This window comes from Schistocerca cancellata, chromosome 1, assembly GCF_023864275.1.
Source record: "Schistocerca cancellata isolate TAMUIC-IGC-003103 chromosome 1, iqSchCanc2.1, whole genome shotgun sequence".
Lineage (NCBI taxonomy): Eukaryota > Metazoa > Arthropoda > Insecta > Orthoptera > Acrididae > Schistocerca > Schistocerca cancellata.
Window position 1 is genome coordinate 831,211,523 of NC_064626.1, and position 21,238 is coordinate 831,232,760.

Here is a 21,238-nt window from a genome sequence, read left to right on the forward strand (position 1 = left end):
ATTCTTGTCCTTGCATTGTCTTGACACCTTTGTTCCTAATAGCCTTTTGAGTCGATAAATGTTAGTACATTTTTCTCCCTCTGTCAGCTTGTTCTGATCATCAGTTCTTGTTCTACTCCTTCGGGTCTGAATAGTTTGTGGGTGGAATATTTCATACTGAAATTGCAATTACATGTTCACCAATAACACTATGGTGAGTCTCCAACATATTCTTTAGTACTCTCATGATGATTTTCAGAGCATTGTTTCAGTCGTACTGTTTCTTTGAATAGTGCCTCTTAGAAGCTCCAAAACACTCGTCACTGTCCGAATTGGGCTTCAAATAACCTCATTCTTTCCGTAATTACCAAACACGCAAGCTCCTGCAAGCGCGACTCCAACAAAACGCACTTTTCACTCCCAGTTCCTGCTTTAAGTTGTCGTCTCCTCCAGACTCTTTGCCGTCGACCTATTTACCATAAAATATAAATTTCCTTCCACAAAAGTACACTGATTTCTCTCTTAACAAGTTGCCATGTCCTCTCTGTACATCTTTCTATTACGGACTACCGTCGTCAACTGCTCTCTTTCCTCGATAAAATTACAGCAATAATTTTTAACCCATCTAGCCATTTCACGTTCTGATGCATTGATATTACAGAGAATTTTCATTAAATACAACAAAAATACATTTACATATAATATCATAGTCTTATATTATTATATTTATGCTGCAATTCACTTGCGTGCGGGCTTGGGTAAGCAGGATGAAAGGATGGAAGCGATTGACTCAATCCAGGTTGACATTTGTACACTTTTTGATATATTAATAGCTTGAGTAAAGACCAATACAAATGTGTAATTGTACTTAAACAGTAAACCTGTTCTAATAACTGGAATAGATTGAGAACAGTTAAACATTTTGAGCACTCCGACTCAAAGAACATCTACAGTATTTCGTTCACAATACATTAATGATAAGCTTTACTATTTGTGGAACAATTACTTCCAATTTTCACTCAGTTGAAAATGAAATGTTTACAAAAACACAGTAATCCAATTCTTTAAATGACAAACATAACTTTGCTTCAAAATCCTATAGAATTTCAATTTAACTGTATTTTAGGAAATGCCGTGCTCATTTTAACAAATTGTAAAGTGATCGGCACCAAAACTGAAATTAACATAAAACCATGAGGACAACGGGAACTCTCCTTGCATAGCCCTCATTCCGTCATAACATGTACTTTAGATTATGAGCGTCAGACTACTCCAGCGCATATAAATGTAAGGAAATGTCATTGACTACCACAAATAAATCAGTGTTACAAACAGGAAGTCATGGCATCTCAGCGCAGCCAAACACTATAGGAGTTCTATATAGAAGCCCAACAAGCAGGCTGTCCATCAGAACGAGCATTCATACAAAGCCTGTCAATATAGAAGAACATTAAAATGCAGTGACCAATCAGTTTATAGAAACAGTATAACCAGACAACTGCGTATTAACAACGTTCACTATGACAAACTCTACGCACAGTTACACGAAGAAAATGTATGGTCAAATTTAATGAACACAGTTTAAATATTCCTGAAGGTATTCTCGTTCCGTCGTTACAACTACAAGAAAAGGCGTGTTTTTCTCACCATAGTAAATAGACTACGGACGTACAGTATGTGAGTGGTAACAAGAAAATAGCAATATAGTTACACCAAATCATAGTATCTGTTTTCTCACAAATCTACACGCATTACTGCCGGAATTCACTCCGTACGCCCCACTTGGCTAGACACCCTATAGTCACTGCTTAAATTCAGGCCGCATAGCCTCCAGAAACCACAATACAGCAGCCTCGCGACCAGTCAGTTTTTGCGGTAGGCCCCATAAACAAAACGCATTCACTGCTGGCTGTGAGGCTCTTCTCAAACGAGTGAGTACCCGCCTTCTCTCGTGGGTACGTGCACCGACGGTTGACTGCTATTTTCCCACAGAAGACAGCTAAGTCCGCCGCTCGTGGTCTCGCGGTAGCGTTCTCGCTTCCCGAGCACGGGGTCCCGGGTTCGATTCCCGGCGGGGTCGGGGATTTTCACCTGCCTCGAAATGACTGGGTGTTTGTGTTGTCCTCATCATTTCATTATCATCCAGGAAAGTGGCGAAATTGGACTGAGCAAAGACTGGGTAATTGTACGGGCGCTGGTAACCACACAGTTGAGCGCCCCACAAACCAAACATCATCAACATCAGAAGACAGCTAAATACGTCCGCAACCAGAGAGAGCAGACCACAAGGCACCAGCAAGTATGGCCAATCTCTGACTGATAGTACCAACCTCGTGAGTCATAAATCATGGATAAACGATATTACACAAGCTTGTAATAGAGAAAAATCTCCATCACAATCCCTGAAACGGAACATCTTTTATTCAAGCCTGCATCAGGGTAAACATCCTCTGATGCCACATCAAGTTAGCGTCTAAAGGAATTTCTATTGAAGCATTTGAGGTTATTAACCCTCCTTTTTACCAAACTCGGATTCAACAAGCTTCACGATGATAGTTCTAGAGATCGTTAGGCATACATATGAATACATGTCCTGCAGCGATTAAGGAGACAGCAATCCCTGACATCGTATATTTTCTGATTATGAAAGATACAGACACCTTTTAGCACCATCTTATAATACACTGGAGAAAATGTGTAAAGTGGAAGCATCTGCCTTACGAGATTTCATTTTGGCAGTAGGAACTCTTAAAACGTGGATGATAATGGGGATATAAACCTGAATCTACGATCACGTTTTAAGGTCAGACGTCAGTCATGAAAATGCAGTGTCACAATCTTGTCACGATTTTTATCGCTTTCCATGAATAATCATTGTAATTTGTAATCGCTTATTGTCTAGTAACCGTTATAATGAGAGAAACTGGAAGTTTATGTTTTTGAACAATTGTTTTAATGGAAAAAATGTGACTGGTATGATGTCCTTGATATTCTACACAGCCTCTTTTGACGAAGATCCGGGTGACGAAAAAGCTATTTTGATTGCTGCGAAAGTAATGTAGAAGGAATATTTATATTGATGTTGAATTAGGTTATTAAATTTTATTATATTTTCGTGCGAAAAACAATGTTTTGATTTGTATCGTAATAAAGTAATGCAGTTACTATCATGTAAATGTTTCGAATGCATTCGGCGTACAGTTACTTCCGGGCGGTGATTTCCATTTCCAAATAGCCGCATTTCTCTTTTCTCACATAGTATCTTTGATTAATAATATATTGATATCAACTGTGTGATAATTGTACTTAGACTTTTCATGATGAAGAAACAATTAATTCGGTTTGAAACCTAAATGTGTGACTGGTAAGGACACTTTGTTATAGGCAGATACAAGTTAAATGGGTTGGTGATCTACATACTCTGTGCTCGATACTTATGTTACTCATACAACAGGATAAGGATTCATTTACTGCGATTCCATTCTCGATATTTCTTAGTACTATAGAATTTTACTGTTAATAAGACACAAACTGTTGCGCTGCTTCAAAGAAGGATGACTACGGACAGCTTGTGTTTGATTTTTCGTCCTTCGGCGATCGTAGCAGAGTTGTATTCGAGCTGGCTGTGTTCAGTTGTTACTTGATATGGGCGATATTTTTCATATACTGCCGGTGGTTTGAAAGCAAGTTCATACTGCGTGTTGTGACATTCCGGTGGTCTGTGCTAGTTCACAAAGTGTATGGCCAGTATCTGTTCTTTCAGTGGAACGTCATTCAGCATATTCCAGGATATAACGTCACTGAGACACTTAAATAACAAGAATGCTGTCAGAGAATACTAAAAGCTTTAATATGTCTTCAACAATCCAGTAACTGATGATTCTATAACGATTACAAGTGTAAAATCATGTTTGGCAGGGTGGTCTGCTGAAGTGGTTTATTGACTTGCAAAATTTCTGTAGCAAACATCAAACTTGATCGGCACTTGCTGTCTTTTGATTGTATTTTACACTTCTGCTGTCTCGTATTCGCTTGGCCAACGATACGGTTTCCGGTACAGGAGATGTTAACACTGTCAGAGTGTCTTTAAACGCGACTGAATGGAGCTCCATAGTCACATCGCTAGCCGAGTGAAAACTGTACACATCAGCTCCAAGACACACTATTAGATCCTGGCTGCCTGGTACTCAACTGGACTACTGACTGCTATACCAACTATTAACTACTGAGGTGATAACGACTTGCGAGAGCTAGCGGACTTTCTAATACCTTTTTTTCACCATCAAGTTTGCCCGCTGACGCTTCTCAGCTCGTTCTGGTTCTAGTGTACTGCAACTTGTTCTGTGATTGTCTGACTGCATACTAACTAACGCAGTGCGCTTGGTGTACAAAACGCAGAATAGTACTCTTTGAAACAAACTACAACCATAATAGTGTCTATCTGACGCGGATATTGATGGAATCAGTCTTTGGGATTCATTCTAGCTCGACCTACATGACCATACAGAACGCAGCAACAAATTATCAATCTGTAGATTCGAACATTTACTGTTGAACTAATTTAACTAATTATGTAACTTCACATTCACCAGCAAAAGCGCGCTTTCTTCTATGTTTTTGGCTTTTGCCGAAACACAGGGCCCTTACTGGTGTGGTCACCTTTTCCTGCGAAAGCACAAACAGGTCATGAAAACTATTAGAGTAAAACTAAACAAAGATTTCAGCTTACGTAATTAGCGTACGTGGGATGGACACCTTAGGAAAAAATAGATCCCATGCTGTGCAGCCAGTATACTAGCTGCGGTTTCTCCGCGAGCGCCACGTTCAACGCTCATGAAGGAGCTACAGCTAATATTGCACTTTCACTCAACGCAAACTATTATCAGCGTCGTGCGAGAAGGAGCCTGAACTCGCATTCAGGAATTTGGGCTGTTAACCTATCAGACGGACAGAAACGAAGTCGTGCTGAAGATCTGTCACTCTTGATGTGTTCGACGCGAACACAGCTGAAGTAACGTCACAGAAGATACCAGTTCCACTACTTTTGACAAATGGACAAGTAGTCCATATTAAAATTGCTATGTACAGGTTACTAAACATTACAAAAACTATGGCAAAACTGTTTAAATTTACTATCATCAACCGAAAGCACCTGTCCACTACGACTGCTTAAAGAAGAAGAAATCATTATTTAAATATTTTTTTTAACATAACACGTTTTTAAAATAGTTTAAAAAGTATCAAACAATTTCTCCTAGCCCATACAGATTCCTAACCGCATACGGAAGTTCCTGAAAATTTGTGTTTGGGAATTTTATTAATAGGCATGAAAATACTTGTAGAATTTAAAACCAAAAATGAGGGGCGAATGCATGTGCCCAAGGTTTCTGATTCAAATTATACAAATATTTACATACGTATTAAAAATTCACAAGCACAATTTTTCAGGACTATCTGTTTAAGAATCTGTAGGGGCTAGCAAAAATAATTCTACAGGTTTAAGTCAGTTTTTTAAAATATTATATTTAAAAGTTTTTACCCATATTTAAATAATTATTTTCTGCTATGTAGTGAAATTTTTCAATAAACTTCAGACATTTTGATGAGATTATATCAAAGACTTGTAGTACACTACAGGATTATGTTAGTTTGTCCTCACATAAGTCAACCAATACATCGCTACCTCCTACGATTATTCCATGAAAATAGCTTGAAGGCAAAAATGAGAGAGAATGGAGCACACAGGGTGATTTATCAGCAACCGTTCTTACCACGGAACAGTGAAAGTAGAACAGTAAAAGGGGAAAAAGCAGTAGTACACAAAGTACCCATTACACACAAAACAAAAAAGCAAGTTAATATTATATTGTCATCCAGTTTTGAACTATGTTGAAAGCTTAATGTATCTAGCTCATCTGGAAGTTAGTTTAAAATCAATTGCAATATCTGTACGGAACAACCAGACTTAACAAAAATGTGTTAAAAAGTAAATGAAGCAAGGATAACGAGTTAAAAATTAAATAGACCAAGGTCACACATTTTCGAAGGCAGCATTTTCAGTAATGTTTTGATTTTCGCATAAAGAATAAGTGAAGCTCTGTTTTAACTATGCGAAATATCTTCTGTCAGTGACCTGCATTTATCGATCCAGGAAAAAAAAAAGTCTGTTTGCCTGTGTGTGCTTTGTAGTATATTACTCTTATGGCAACTACGCGAGAAATGCAATAGAGGCACCCATAGTCTTCATCGAATATCAGTTCTCTAATGGCCACGTGAAAACAACGACGCCTTTCTTCCAAACGTAACCTATTAGGAAATGATGTGTTATTGAGTGGAACTGGAATCTTTTATATCTTGCAGATTCACATTTTCATTCATAATGAATTAAGTTCAGTTAATTATTCATTAATCATAATTTCCAAATTAACAGACCAGCGCACGTCATCTGAAATATATACGTCGTAGAAAGGGTTCTGTGTGCACTTTACATTTCGTTAGCTTCACGTTGTAAAGAGCTACTATGCTGTGCACAAAAAATTTGGACATAGCGTTCAAACGCTTTCGACACGACCAATGGGCGCCAGCTGAATGTAGAGATTGCATGTCGTGAATTCTCATTCGTAAATGCGTTATCCAGTCATATGAGGACACAATGAACATTTACATTTCTTCTACAGCTACCTTCACTTTTACGAGTCAGTTTGAGTGAGATTTAGTGGTTTAGTTATACACTTCGTAAATATTGACTGATGTACACGGATTCATCAACAGAAACAAAGTAAAGGTCTATATTTTTCAAACTACTGTCTGTACAGATCGAAAGATGCATGAATAGAACCTTAAACTCGGTCAAGATTGGATTTTGCACACTACAAATATTCTAGGAGTGTCCCTCAGGTCACACATCACACGTCCAAGAAGTAGTTAAGATCCTACCATAACTCATGTAGTTAGATCCTGTCAACTATCAACGTAGCAGCTCTGATGCGTCATGTGGGCTATTCCAGTGTTATTGGCGGTGGGGGTACGTCAGCGCGCTCGTGAATATGTCCCCAAAGGAAAAAGTCACAAGGCACTATGTAAGGTGACATGGGGCCAAAGTCACAGCGCCACAACGTGTTCACGACTATTCGCAATCCAAAGATGCGAAGTTCGTCGTTTAGTTAGCGACAGATGTCGATAATCCAGTGTGGGGTACCTCGTCTTGTTGGAAGATGAAATTCTCGAAAAAAAATGGTTCAAATGGCTCTGAGCACTATGGGACTTAACATCTGTGGTCATTAGTCCCCTAGAACTTAGAACTACTTAAACCTAACTAACCTAAGGACATCACACACATCCATGCCCGAGGCAGGATTCGAAACTGCGACCGTAGAGGTCACGCGGTTCCAGACTGAAGCGCCTAGAACCGCACGGCCACACCGGCCGGCATGAAATTCTCGGAATCGCTAGTCAGTTGTGCAACAGCAACTGCAACTGCAACATCTCGAGGTAAGAAGTACCCATCACAGTCTTTACAGAAGAAAAACGGCTCATACAACTTCGTTTATGACATTGCACAGAAAACAGTAGCGTTCGGCTAATCTCGGTCACGCGTAACACTTCTATTAGGATTTTCAGTGCCCTATTCTCTCAAATTGTAGCGATTTGCTTTTCAAGATAAGTGGAAGATTGCTTCGTTGCTGAATATCAGATTGGAGGTCAAATTTTAATTCTCAAGTGCTTTTTGATTTGTGATGGAACGTTGAAGGTCATCACCTTCTTGTTCTAACTGTTGCTGGAGAGGAAGATGGCACGGTCTGCAATATAACTTCCATCGAAAAATTTTTGACACAGTTTTTTTTTTTTTTTTGGCAGCATACTAAACTTCGATTCACTCTCTCCACGGTTGCATCTACCACACTTTTTCAACCGGTACTTTTCTGTTTACAAAGACGACCAGAATCTCTAATTTGCCAATATCAACGCACAATACTCTGTTTCCATAATTTCTTGTGAATGTACGTTGCAGTATCGTGATAGATAAATATCTCGCATATTACAACACGCAAAAACTCTTTTCTTCCTTTGTCGCCGTTCCATCACAATGCCAGCTAGTAGGCACATTGCGAACTTTGTGAGTTAACGGTTACATTGATGCATAAATCATATTTGTACAAGTTGTGCTTTGGGAAGTATAGAACTATGAAAACGAATGAATCATTTATAGTAGCGTTGTACTAAAAATAATGCCCGATAATTTTTGTATTCAAAAATGTTGCAGCCGCAGTTTTTCCCTAAAGATACAACTTAATAACTTGCCTGGTGTGTATATTCCTAAGGTGAAGACCAGCCGCCCCACGAGCGCCAGGGATCTGAGTCGGCAGGCGGGAGCTCCGCGTGGCTGAAGCACTACATGCGCGGCGCCCACACCTTGAGGCGTCGCGACACCAGCGACGACGACACGTCCGGTCCTAAGGTGAGTGAGCCTAGAGCGCTCCTCCCATCACCTACTACGGTGACTTGCAACCATGTTAGTTTGGTCTAAGCACGAGTATGCATTGATATGTCTGCTAAATGGTCTGCCCCCTTACCTGAGTGGTCAGTGCCATGTTTGATTCCTGCTCCAGGTCGGAGATTTTCTCCGCTCTGTGACTGGGTGTTGTGTTGTCTTCATCATAATTTCAGCATCACGTCAGCCGACCAGTGTTGCGTCAGTGTAGCACGTCAGTGGCCGAACTACCCTACGTGTAGACTGCCAGCCGTCAATACCATGCGATCATTTAATTTCAGCCTATTAAACTTCTGCTAAAAGAGGGAAATGACTCTTGTTAACAACGATTCTTGCAAAGATATTGTCCAGACTTTCAGACTGATGCAAAGAGAAGCTCTTTTTGGTAGGTTCCATAAATGATCGCAGTTGCACATTCCACAGTTTCGAGGAGATACGATTAGCGTAGAATGGCAAATCATGTCTACTTAGAAATTATACTTCCATTGTATTGCTAAGCCACAGAGCAGAAAAGGGGAAGAAATTAAAATATTTCTTAAGCACAGACATAGGCGACACTAGGCAGAGGTGGTGATATAGACACGCAGCAGAAAGAAACAACGTTGTAAGTCAGTCGTGGACGTGAGCACACGTTGCTACATCGGTACCAGTCGCCAAGCTGCAGTTACACATTCAGATGAACGTCAACCAAGAAAGATAGAGAGGGAGAGAGAGAGAGACAGAGGGAGAGAGAGAGAGACAGAGATATGCATGCTACATTTTGGACCCAATAACATCCTTCAGAGGCTTAACAGAGCAGCCTGTAACGCATAGTTAAGTAAACACAGTGAAATGTGAATCACTGAGCACTGGTAAAAAAGTGGGACACATTTGTTCGTTAGGAATAGACCATCACATCATTGTCTCCTCCCATCTCCATCAGTACCATCGTTCTCCAGCTCTGAATTCAACTGGTCCTTAGTACTGACGTTTGTACCTAAGCAATGTCTTCAGTTATTATTATTATTATTATTATTATTATAAAGGCATCCGGAGAAGATAATATCACTGCAGAACTACTTAAAAATCTTGGACCAAATTCCCTCTTAGAACTCACTCAAATCATCACAGACATTTGGCAGACAGAAAAACTACCAGAAGATTGGAAATGCGCCCTAATTCATCCACTGCATAAAAAGGGAGACATGGCAGATATAAACAACTATCGAGGAATCTCCCTTCTCCAAGTCACTTATAAAATCGTCTCAGCTTGTCTTCTTCAACGAACACAAGAACAACTCGAACACAGTATTGGTGAATACCAAGCTGGCTTTCGCCCTCACCGATCCTGTGCAGAACAAATTTTCAATTTGAAGACAACACTAAAATACAAAGCAGTCAGAAACAGTCCGATCATTTGTTCCTTTGTTGATTTCGCAAAGGCTTATGAATCAATCGATAGGCAATCTCTCTTTATTATCCTTGAGGAGCTAGGACTCGATCCGAAAACCCTAAACCTTATCAAAGAAACGCTCACAAACACAACTTCTAAAATAAAATTCCTGGGTGAAATATCAGAGCCCTTCCTGATCAAAACCGGCGTCAGACCAGGTGACGGCTTGTCTCCACTCCTCTTCAACCTTGTCTTAGACAAAGTCATCCGAGAATGGGAAAAAGAACTGAAGAATCAAAATTACTGGAAGCCTATACAACTAGGAAGATCGAAAGATGGTATTAAAATTTCATGCTTGGCATTTGCAGATGACGTGGCCATTCTAGCAGAAAACGAGACCACAGCAATTAAACAGATAGACATTCTCAAAGAATGCGCCGAAAAAGTTGGGCTACAAATTTCCTTCCAAAAAACCAAATTCATCTGCTCAAAATTTGAAACTCAAAAACTGACTACAAAATATGGACAAATTGAGAGAGTTCCATTCTTTAAATACTTAGGCGAGGTCCTAGAACCCACAGGGGGAGAGAAAACTGCACAAAAAGTTCGACTGCAAAAACTGAAAAGAGCATACTGGAAAACCCACAACATCTACAATAAAAAATGTCTCTCCATTCACTCAAAAATACGACACTACAATACAGTAATCAAGCCCGAAGCACTATATGCCAGCGAAACACTCACACTCCATAGAAAAGGCGACCTGGAAGGCATCCTGAAAGAGGAACGCAAAATTATCAGAAAGATTCTTGGCCCAAAAAGAACTGAAGATGGATACAGGTTACAGTCTCGGAAAACTACAGAAAAATTATCTAACCTCGCCGCAGACATCCGGAAAAGAAGACTAAAATTTTACGGTTATATCCACAGACTCCCAACACCCAGACTCTCCCACAAAATTTTAATATACATTGAAAAATTGAAAACCATACCCTGGATAAAAGAAACCAAAACAGATCTAGCAAATGCACAAATAAATTCTTCAGAAGTTATAAACAGAAATGTATACAGGCAAAAAATCAATAGTTGGAAAGTACAACCCGAGAATGAAGTTTGCAAGAGACAGGGGACAAAATGGACAGAGGAAAGAAAGAGAATTCATGGGGAAAGAATGAGAGAAGTTTGGAGAATTAAAAAATTGAATCGGAAAAGCTTTGCGTGATCCGTATGGGTCCAATCGCACATAATAATAATATTATGGTGTAGTAACAACCAAGTATTTGATGTTCAAGCACTTCTCATGATCATGCTGTTTTCTGTTCCTGAAATCCCAATATCCAAGTGACAAGTACCTGCTGCATGGGGGACTTCACAATTACCACCTACCACATCGCTGATGTGGAGACTTAGGACCTTCTAACACCAGTACAACTTGCAGTGCTTACTGCACTAACATCATCGGATGCCTCTGGTCTTGATTATGGTTGCAGGCACTTCCAGGTGCCAGGGCTTACCTGTCTGGTGGGGTCAGGATCAGCCGACTACACAATTTCCGACAGAGCAGTACATCCAGATGGGTCACTATGGGTCATCGTAATCTTCTGGAGTGAGACTAAGGATGTTCTGCCCTTGTGCGGTGGCATAATCTCTGTGGTATTTCAGCATACCACTTGCGTGCGTCGTCAGCCATGGATGATCGGAGGAAACAGAAGTGCAAATCTGAATGAAAAATATTAACTTACTAAGCAAGTTTTATTGGCACCGAAGACGAAAGACGACCTACAGTTTCCACACCATCGTACTGACAATGTAGAGGTTGATACAACTAGGGTTCGGATAGCTTTTAGGGAGGAAGCTCATACAAGGTGAACCCACATACTTCATTTGTTGTTTCATGGAATACACTTTGTTGCTTAACAACAGTATTATCATTAACAAAACCTTGTTAAAGAAATCATAACGCTCGCAATCTTAAAAAAACTTGAACAGGCTCAATTCATAAGAACGAATTTTAAAAATTTATACCATTAAAACCACGGCGTGAAACAGGAAGTATACAGTTCCCAAACACAAGAAAGAAGTCGCACAAACTAGGTGTGGCTGCAAGCAGGTTCCACAAACAATTTTATCATCAAATGAATTACAATGAGAGTCACTAAATGTACTAACAATTTTCAAGCTTGGGTAACCATTACACAAATAGGTAACACACATCCACAATACAGAAAGGATAACAAGTCACACCACTGATTGTGGCTGTTGGAGAGCACTTAACGACGTACAAGCCTTAATAAAATCCTATAAACAATTAAATACGCAGTCCCCAGAAATACAGAGACATCTGGGATGGCATATAATTTAAATGTGGCTCCAAACTGGTACACATCAGCAGAAACGTCGATGGTGACACTTAACTAAAATATAATTGTTCAAATACAGGATAAGGTGGGAGGACATGTAGTTTTAAATGTGACTCTCAAATGGTATACAACCGCAGAAATGAAACTTCCTGGTAGATTAAAACTGTGTGCTGGACCGAGACTCGAACTCGGGACCTTTGCCTTTCGCGGGCAAGTGCTCTACCAACTGAGCTACCCAAGCACGACTCACGTCTCGTCCTCACTGTTTTACTTCTGCCAGTACCTCGTCTCCTACCTTCCAAACTTTACAGCTCTCCTGCGAACCTCCGCACACTCCGCTGCAGAGTGAAAATCTCATTCTGGAAACATCCCCTAGGCTGTGGCTAAGCCATGTCTCCGCAATATCCTTTCTTTCACGAGTGCTAGTTCTGCAAGGTTCGCAGGAGAGCTTCTGTTAAGTTTGGAAGGTAGGAGACGAGGTACTGGCAGAAGTGAAGCTGTGAGGACAGGTCGTGAGTCGTGCTTGGGTAGCTCAGTTGGTAGAGCACTTGCCCGCGAAAGGCAAAGGTCCCGAGTTCAAGTCTCGGTCCGGCACACAGTTTTAATCTGCCAGGGTGTTTCATATCAGCGCACACTCCGCTGCAGAGTGAAAATCTCATTCTGGAACCGCAGACATGCTTACAATGATCTTCAATGAATATACAATTGCCCAAAATTCAAGGTAAGTTGAGAAGTACAGGAGACGGGTATGACAGCTGACAAGGATCCAGCAGGAAAGGTTCACGATGAGTGGAGTTAGGTAATCACTGTGGTTCAAAGGAAAGGTGCAATAGTTTGTATTGATAAGCACAGGGGCTAAAACTTAACACGCTCAGAGGTAGAAATAAGAGTGCAAGGTTTAAACGTGTAGTTAAAGAGAATGAAGGAGCAACTTTGGGATTGCCAAACACGGTTGAAACCTAATGAGCTTACTAAATTCACCAAATATGGCAGACTACTGGTTCCCGAATGATCGGCGACACTCCACCATGGCACGCATCAAACGATTAACTTTACTCATCTTGAACCATCACTTTCCGGCTGGTAGAGGTACCAGATTGCGGGCCAACCCAGACGCTGTGCGAAAAGGGAAGTGCCGCCACGACACGAGGCAAACATGTCTCTTCTCTGGGCTCAGGGAACAGCAATGTGGCGTCCGCTGCCAAAGCTGCCCTGCCAACACACATCACAAGGGAACAGTAATCTGCACAAATAATGCTACACACGAAAATGCCTAAGATGTCGGAAATCTCAACTAATCGCACAAGCTACTACAAGTACAAGTTACAAGCTTAACGATCATGAAAATTACTTGTTATTTAGAAGGGGAAATATCAGTCCCTTCTGATGCAATGTTTCAGGCATACTCAATTACAAAGGATACTTTGCCCCTACACTGCTAAGGTTACAAATTTACTTCCGTCCATTGAATTTGTGGTAGAGAATATTCGTATATGACCAGGAAAACAAACAGTGATCAGTTTCACTGCAGGCGCTTCAGTCTGGAACCGCGTGACCATTACGGTCACAAGTTCGAATCCTGCCTCGGGCATGGATGTGTGTGATGTCCTTAGGTTAGTTAGGTTTAAGTAGTTGTAAGTTCTAGGAGACTGATGACCTCAGCAGTTAAGTCCCATAGTGCTCAGAGCCATTTGAACCATTTTTTAGTTACACTGCCAAATGAACATACACACAATCACTCGTAGGCTCTAACTGCTCCAATTCCTCATAACACATGCAGGGCATTGCAATCTCAAGTACACAATAGTAAGAAAACAGCACTTAAGTCCTCTCAGGTGCGAAGGCGCCGTGGCTTTCGGGATTCCAGCTGTGGTTTATTGCCTCTAGTCCGTACAGGCGGCTTCAAGGTGTCTTAAAATTTAAGCTAGCAGAGTAGGGTGGGAACTGGCCGACTAGGTTGCACGCGACGTCCGCTGCTCTCCCCGCGACTCGGTACTACCAATCCTTAAGGGAGCCACAAGGCTTGCCTCCGACCAATTTGACCATTCGCGGCTTTCCGAGGTCCTTACTGGGCAGCTGGAGTCCCCCAAAACAACAACTTGCCAGCCAAGTGTCCTCCAGCCAACAAACTCCCCAGGCCCTGGCAAACCAAACACACACACCTCAACCAAAATACCCTGGCTCTCGACATACGATCAGATCGATATCGGCAACAGTAATAGGTAGGTAGTGGTGCCAGCAGAGTGTCACACTTCCAAGATTAAAGCTGCCACTGCTGTACCTCCAACCCTAAAGCAACTGTTCACTCCCCCCTACTGCCCCCCTCCCCCCTAAGAAAAGGACGGAGGCCAACTAAACGTTTTAACTTGACCAAGGTGGACTCTGAGGGTCTTGATTCATCATTGAACAGCAAATTAACTGGTCACAGAAACTCAACATTAGAACAAGGGCCGATAGGCTCGTCTGGCGTAGTTTCCAACAAAGATCTTATCTCCTACCTTGCCCTGAAGAGGACGTCTACCCTATAGCACTTTGTCTGTCGACGATGAGTTTATTCGATATTGTTCCTGGCTTAGTACCGATTTTCCTTAATGATACAAGGATTGATAGTTACAGGCAGAAGATCATTAATGTTCCACAAGATAGACAGTGGAGAATTGAGAGTATGAGACTGCATCAGGGCACGAGGACCAGCTTTTGATGCTTCGTGTTGAGCGGAATTAAATGCAAGGTTGAGCCAGGGGAGGGTAGTATCTTATTTACTCGGGGAGTTATTTGATGTATAATTAAAGTCGACTATAGATTACGGTTCACTCTTCCAGCAAAGCTGCTCTGAGGCTGCTTAATGGCATTGCAAGAACAGGTTTAAATTGCTTACAAATAAACGCCGGAGTGTTAACGCTCACCGCAGCCTTAGGAGGGCCAGACCAGGAGAAGATGTTGGTCAGCTTTCCGGCACTAATAGCGGCAGTAGCCCACCGGCTAGGAAAAAGCGAAACAAATCGCGATAACACGTCAACGACCACAAGGATACAAAGGTTTCCTTTCTTAGTAAGGGGAAGGGTTACAACAAAATCAACAAAGATTTTATCCATGGGGTACTGTTCGCGCTCAGATTGTAATAACTCCCTCAGCGGGTTGTCGTTGCGTTACCCCTTCTACAAGAGTCACTCACCAACCAAACGCTGGATACCCCTGTACAATGACGGCCAGGTGAGATGAGCTCGCTCCTTTGCCAAGGTATAACACAGGCCTAGATACCCACGCACCAACGAACTGTGGAAGTAATGAAAGATAGAGGTGACTAACAGGCAAGAAAATCCTAAATTGCTCGGGTTTGCCCATTTGTTTACACAATTTATCAAGAATACCTCAGCACGTCCTTTCCAGATCACAATTGCCTACTAATCAGTCCGCAACGGGGTCTGGTCCTGCTTAGTTTTAAGATCAACAGATAATCGGTGCTCTTCTTTTAGAACAGTGGAAGCAAGATCATGGGCTCGAGCTCCCTCAGTGGTATCTTTTTGCTCAAACATGCAGCTGAGCGCATTGGCTTCCTGATTTTCAAAGACTTTAACGTGGGGCACCTTAAAAATGAAACGCTGAAATCCAGACCGCACATCTGGTCAGGACACACTTTAACGCCTGATAATCGGTATTCAAATAGAACTCCCTATGTTCCAGACAGAATTGGAATATTTTAGGGCGAACAGGACAAGCCAGTGCTTCACATTCATACAACGAATAATTCAACTCAGAGCCGGACAGCCTTCTCGTCAAAAAATCTGAAGGGCGTCAGCTTTTATACCACGCGATAGCGGTTTACGGTGTAGCAGTTCTAAGTGTAAGCAGTCATATACAGCGTCCTTGATTCGCGACATGATCCTTGTGGTCATCCCCAGTACAGGACTAAGAACGAATCTCCTTAGGGACTTGTCTCTTAATTATCAGAGCCTTTGTAGAGTCTGTCAGACCATCAGCCACCCTGCAGGACACATCGCATGTATTCGCCAGATGGCCAATGCACCGTCCTCAGAAACAGTCGTACCCCCTCCGCCCCTAAACCAGATAGAATTCGCACAAAGCAGACAAAGACTCAGCGACTTTATTTGTTTATTTTATTTATTTACATGTTCAGTTCCGTAGGACCAAACTGAGGAACAAATTTCCAAGATCATGGCGCGAGTCAGTACATGAAATTACAACATTAAAGAAATAGCAGATAAAAATAAAATGTTTATGAACCCGAGAAAAGTCAATCCATAAGTTTAAGTAAACGCAATCAACAATACAGGAAGAATCAGCTTATTTATTTAATTTTTCAGGGAACTCTTCGAAAGAACAGAAGGCGTGACCCATGCGGAAACTCTTCAGTCTCGATTTGAAAGCGCGTGGAATAATGCTAAGATTTTGGAATTCGAGTAGTAGTTTATTGAAAAAGGGCGCAGCAGTCTACTGCACACCTTTCTGCAAAAGAGTTAAGGAAGTCCGATCCAAATGCAGGTTTGATTTCGGCCGAGTATTGACTGAGTGAAAGTTGCTTATTCTTGGGAATAAGCTAATATTGTTAACAAGAAATGACAGTAAGAAATATATTGAGAGGCCAATGACACCACTTACTGCCCGAACCGTCCGTTTCTGAGACAAAAATATCCTTTTGAATGGGAAGAGTTACCCCAAAATATAATACCATAGACATAAGCTGATGAAAATAAGCATAGTAGACTGATTTTCGTGTCGAACGATCACTCACTCAGATACCTTTCGAATAGTAAAAATGGCAGCAGTAGTTCTTTGCACAAGATCATGAACATGGGTTTTCCACCACAGTTTACTCTCTATTCGAATACCTAGAAATTTGAATTTTTCAGTTTCACTAATCATATGCCCATTCTGTGAAATTAAAACGTTAGGTTTTGTTGAATTATGTGTTAGAAACTGTAAAAACTGAGTCTTATTGTGAATTAGCATTAGTTTATTTTCTACAAGCGTGAACTTAGATCATGAACTGCACTGTTTGAAACCGCGCCAATGTTGCACACAACATTCTTTACTACCAAGCTAGTGTCATCAGCAAACAGAAATATTTTTTCGAGTTACCAGTAATACTAGAGGGCGTATCGTTTATATAAATAAGAGACAGGAGAGACCACAACACAGATCCTTGGGGCATCCCCACGTGACTACTCCACAATTAGACGCCACATAACAGCCATTCTCAACATTGTGAATAATGACCTTGTGCTGTCTGCTGCTGAAGTATGAGGTGAACCAATTGTGAGCTACTCCCCGTTTTCCTTAATGGTCCAACTTCTGGAGCAATATTGTACGATCAACACCATCAAAGGCCTTAGTTAAATCCAAAAAAATATGCCTAGCGTTCGAAACCTTTTGTTTAACCCATCAAGTACCTTACAGAGAAAAGAGAATATAGCAATTTCAGTTGTTAAACAACTTCTAAAGCCGAACAGTACATTTGATAGCAAATCGTGTGATATAAAATGATCAACTATTCCTACACTTCCTACTTTTGAATTACTCTATCAAACACGATGGCATAGAAATAGGTCTAAAATTGTCTACATTATCCCTTTCTCCGTTTTTATAAAGCGGCTTTACTACTGAGTACTGACCATTCCCAAGGGAAAAATTACAAATATGGCTAAATACAGGGTAACATGTGCAGCACAGTACTTTAATATTCTACTACGCACTCCATTATATCCATGAGAGTCCTTAGTCTTCAGTGATTTAATTGTTGACTCAATCTCCCCCTTGTCTGTATCACAGAGGAGTATTTCAGACATCAATCTCGGAAAGGCATCTGCCAAGAAAGTTATATGATTCCTTGTAGAATCTAAATTTTTATTTAATTCTCCAGCATTGCCCAGAAAATAATTGTTAAATACTGTACATATATCTGATTTATCAGTGACAGAAATATTTTTTTTGCTGCAAACTGACTTTATATCGTCAGCCTTGGCCTGCTGACCAAACATTTCCTTCACAACTCACCAAATAGTTTTAATTTTATCCTGTGAATTAGCTATTCTATTTGCGTACCACATACTCTTTGCCTTCCTAATAATATTTTTACGCACCTTACAATATTGTTCGTAATGGGATACTGTAGCTTGAGTGTGACAACTTCTAACATTTCGATATAATTCCCACTTTGTTCTACATGATTTTGTCCCCCACTAGTACGCCACCCAGGCTACCTATTACTACTAGTACCCCATTTAGAATGTCCTAATGGAAAGCAACTCTCAAAGAGCATGAGAAATGTGTTAAGGAAAGCATTATATTTATCATCTATGTTATCGGCGTTATAAACATCGTGCCATTCTTGTTGCCGTCCGGTGTGGCTGTGCGGTTCTAGGTGCTTCTGTTTGGAACTCCGCCCCGCTACGGTCGCAAGTTCGAATCCTGTCGCGGGCATGGATGTGTGTGATGCCCTTAGGTTAGTTAGGTTTAAGTAGTTCTACGTTCTATGGGACTGATGACCTCAGATGTTGAGTCCCATAGTGCTCAGAGCCACCCTTGTTCCTTGAAAATGTTTAAAAAACTATTGCTGTTGGGTTAACATACCTACATAGTTTGTAATTATATGTGACATTTGTTTAAATACAAAAGGCTTTTAGTGTTAAAATTTGTGCACCATGGTCTGAAAGGGCATTCACCCTTTCACTAACAGAATGCCCATCTAGTAATGAAGAATGATTAGAATGTTGCTCGAATAGTCCACGGGTGTACTGCCGGTCCATAGTGTCCAACGGGCACAATATTTCGGCGATCAGGCACGTCGTCATCGTCAGGTGCGCTGACGAACTGAGCTCCTGAGGGCGGACGGCCGTCCTAAATCCCCTTCCCAACGAGAGGCGTTCTCTCCGCGGTCCGCGCTCTGCGACTGCCGACTTGTTGGGGTACATAAGTCGAGTGTGCATCTGATGTTCTCGGCAACGATCTTCGATGGTGCGCACTGACTGTCCAATGTAAGTCTTCCCACATTCACAGGGAATCTGGTACATGCCGGCCTTCCGCAAACCGAGATCGTCTTTGACACTTCCCAATAATGTTCGTGTTTTATTGGGCGGGCAAAAGACCGTTCCTACTAGGTGTTTCCTCAAAATTCATCCTATTTTCCCCGATAGTCCGTCGTTATACGGGGTATAGGTGGTGGCTATCTCTTCCTCCGTGACTTCGTCCATCTCCACACGCTGTACTGTAGAGGTGGGGCGGAGAGCGCATCAGATCTGCCATTCTGAGTACCCGTTTTTCCGAAGGACAGTTTTGAGGTGTTCCAACTCATGGGGCGGACTCTGCGTCCGAGATGGTGCGCGCCCTGTGCACCAGTGTTTTTAGTACTCCATTCGTCTGCGAAGGGTGGTGGCAGCTATTTGCATGCAAATACAGGTCGGTGTGCGTTTTCTTCCTGCTTACCCCATAGCCCATAGTGCCATTCGGTCTTCTTTTGAGCATGACGTCCAGGAATGGTAAACTTCCTTCTGCTTCGGTCTCCATAGTGAATCTGATGTTCGGATGTATGGAGTTCAGGTCCGTAAGGAAGTCTAGGAGCTTGTCCCTTCCATGGGGCCATATCACGAGCGTGTCATCGACATAACGTAGAAAACAGGTAGGTTTCCATTTGTATGACGCCAAAGCTACCTCCTCGAAATACTTCATATAAAAATTCGTGACCACAGGTGAAAGTGGGGATTTCGTAAAACGTCTGGAGAACTTCAAGCTGAAAGGCTCAGATATCCTCGTTATTCACCAGGTTGCCTCTTCGAGACTCAGTTGAGCTCATTGCACAGAAATTTGACGAGAAGACGACCGACCTTTTCAGGCACGTTCTGACCTCCACGTATTTTCTGTTCAATGGAGAATACTATGAGCAAACAGAAGGAGTCCCAATGAGGATCCCACTTTCGCCTGTGGTGGCGAAATTCTGTACGGAGTATTTCGAGGAGGAAGCTTTGGCGTCATACAAATGGAAACCTACTTGTTTTCGGCGTTATGTTGATGACACGTTCGTGATATGGCCCCATGGAAGGGAAAAGCTCCTAGACTTCCTGGACACACCTGAACTCCATACATTCGAACATCAGAGTCACTATGGAGACCGAAGCAGAAGGAAGTTTACCATTTCTGGACGTCATGATCAAAAGAAGAGCGGATGGCACCCTCGACAATGGGGTATACAGGAAGAAAGCGCACACCTACCTATATACAGTATACTGGCGCACTATCGGGGAAAATAGGACGAATATTGAGGAAACACAGAGTAGGAACTGTCTTTCACCCACCCAATAAAACACGAACGTTATTGAGAAGTGTCAAAGACGATCTCGGTTTGCGGAAGGCCGGCATATACCAGATTCCCTGTGAGTGTGGGAAGACTTACATCGGACAGACAGTGCGCACCATCGAAGATCGTTGCCGAGAACATCAGAGGCACACTCGACTTATGTACCCCAACAAATGGGGTGCTTATTTCTACGTCGTACATAACAAAGTACTGGACGGTCAAACGACGGCATGTATGTACGATTATCCTGCATGAATGTTTTATTGAACGCGGAATTTGAAGCTTTGGCTTTCGTTTTTCTATCTTCAACTGCCGTATCTGACTGGCCAAAGAGTGACTGGATGGAAGCCTTAGGTCCACTTAGTGATTTTACATGGAACAAGAATTTTCTCTGCAATGTCTTTTGCCAAGGTATGACAGTGGGAACAGTGGTACGCTTCGCGCATAAATCTTTATACAGACTCACGTATCTCAACTGACCATTGAGTGTCGTCATTTGCGAGTTCTCTTTTGAACGGAGAGTTCAAATGCCTTTGCTTCCTCCGCTTTTTCCGAACTTCGTTGTTAAACCATTATGGGTATTTTCCGTCCTTAATCCACTTACTTGGCACATAGTTGCCTAGACGACGATTTACATTCTGTTTAAACTTAGTCTATCTCGTTGGAACAAAAATGATGTCAATTCACCGCCCAAGTTTGGTGCTATCAACTGCTTATTTGTTCTT

The 21,238-nt window shown here is 41.7% G+C and overlaps 1 protein-coding gene across 1 annotated transcript in view; it reads left to right on the plus strand.

Moving 5' to 3' along the window:
* LOC126162431 (fibrillin-2-like) overlaps window positions 1-21,238 on the plus strand; it is a 121,105-nt gene that overhangs the window by 66,214 nt on the left and 33,653 nt on the right. Inside the window, exon 4 of the mRNA XM_049918935.1 lies at window positions 8,301-8,437. Within this exon, the coding sequence (XP_049774892.1) occupies window positions 8,301-8,437 (137 nt within the window). The remainder of the gene's footprint in view (window positions 1-8,300; window positions 8,438-21,238) is intronic.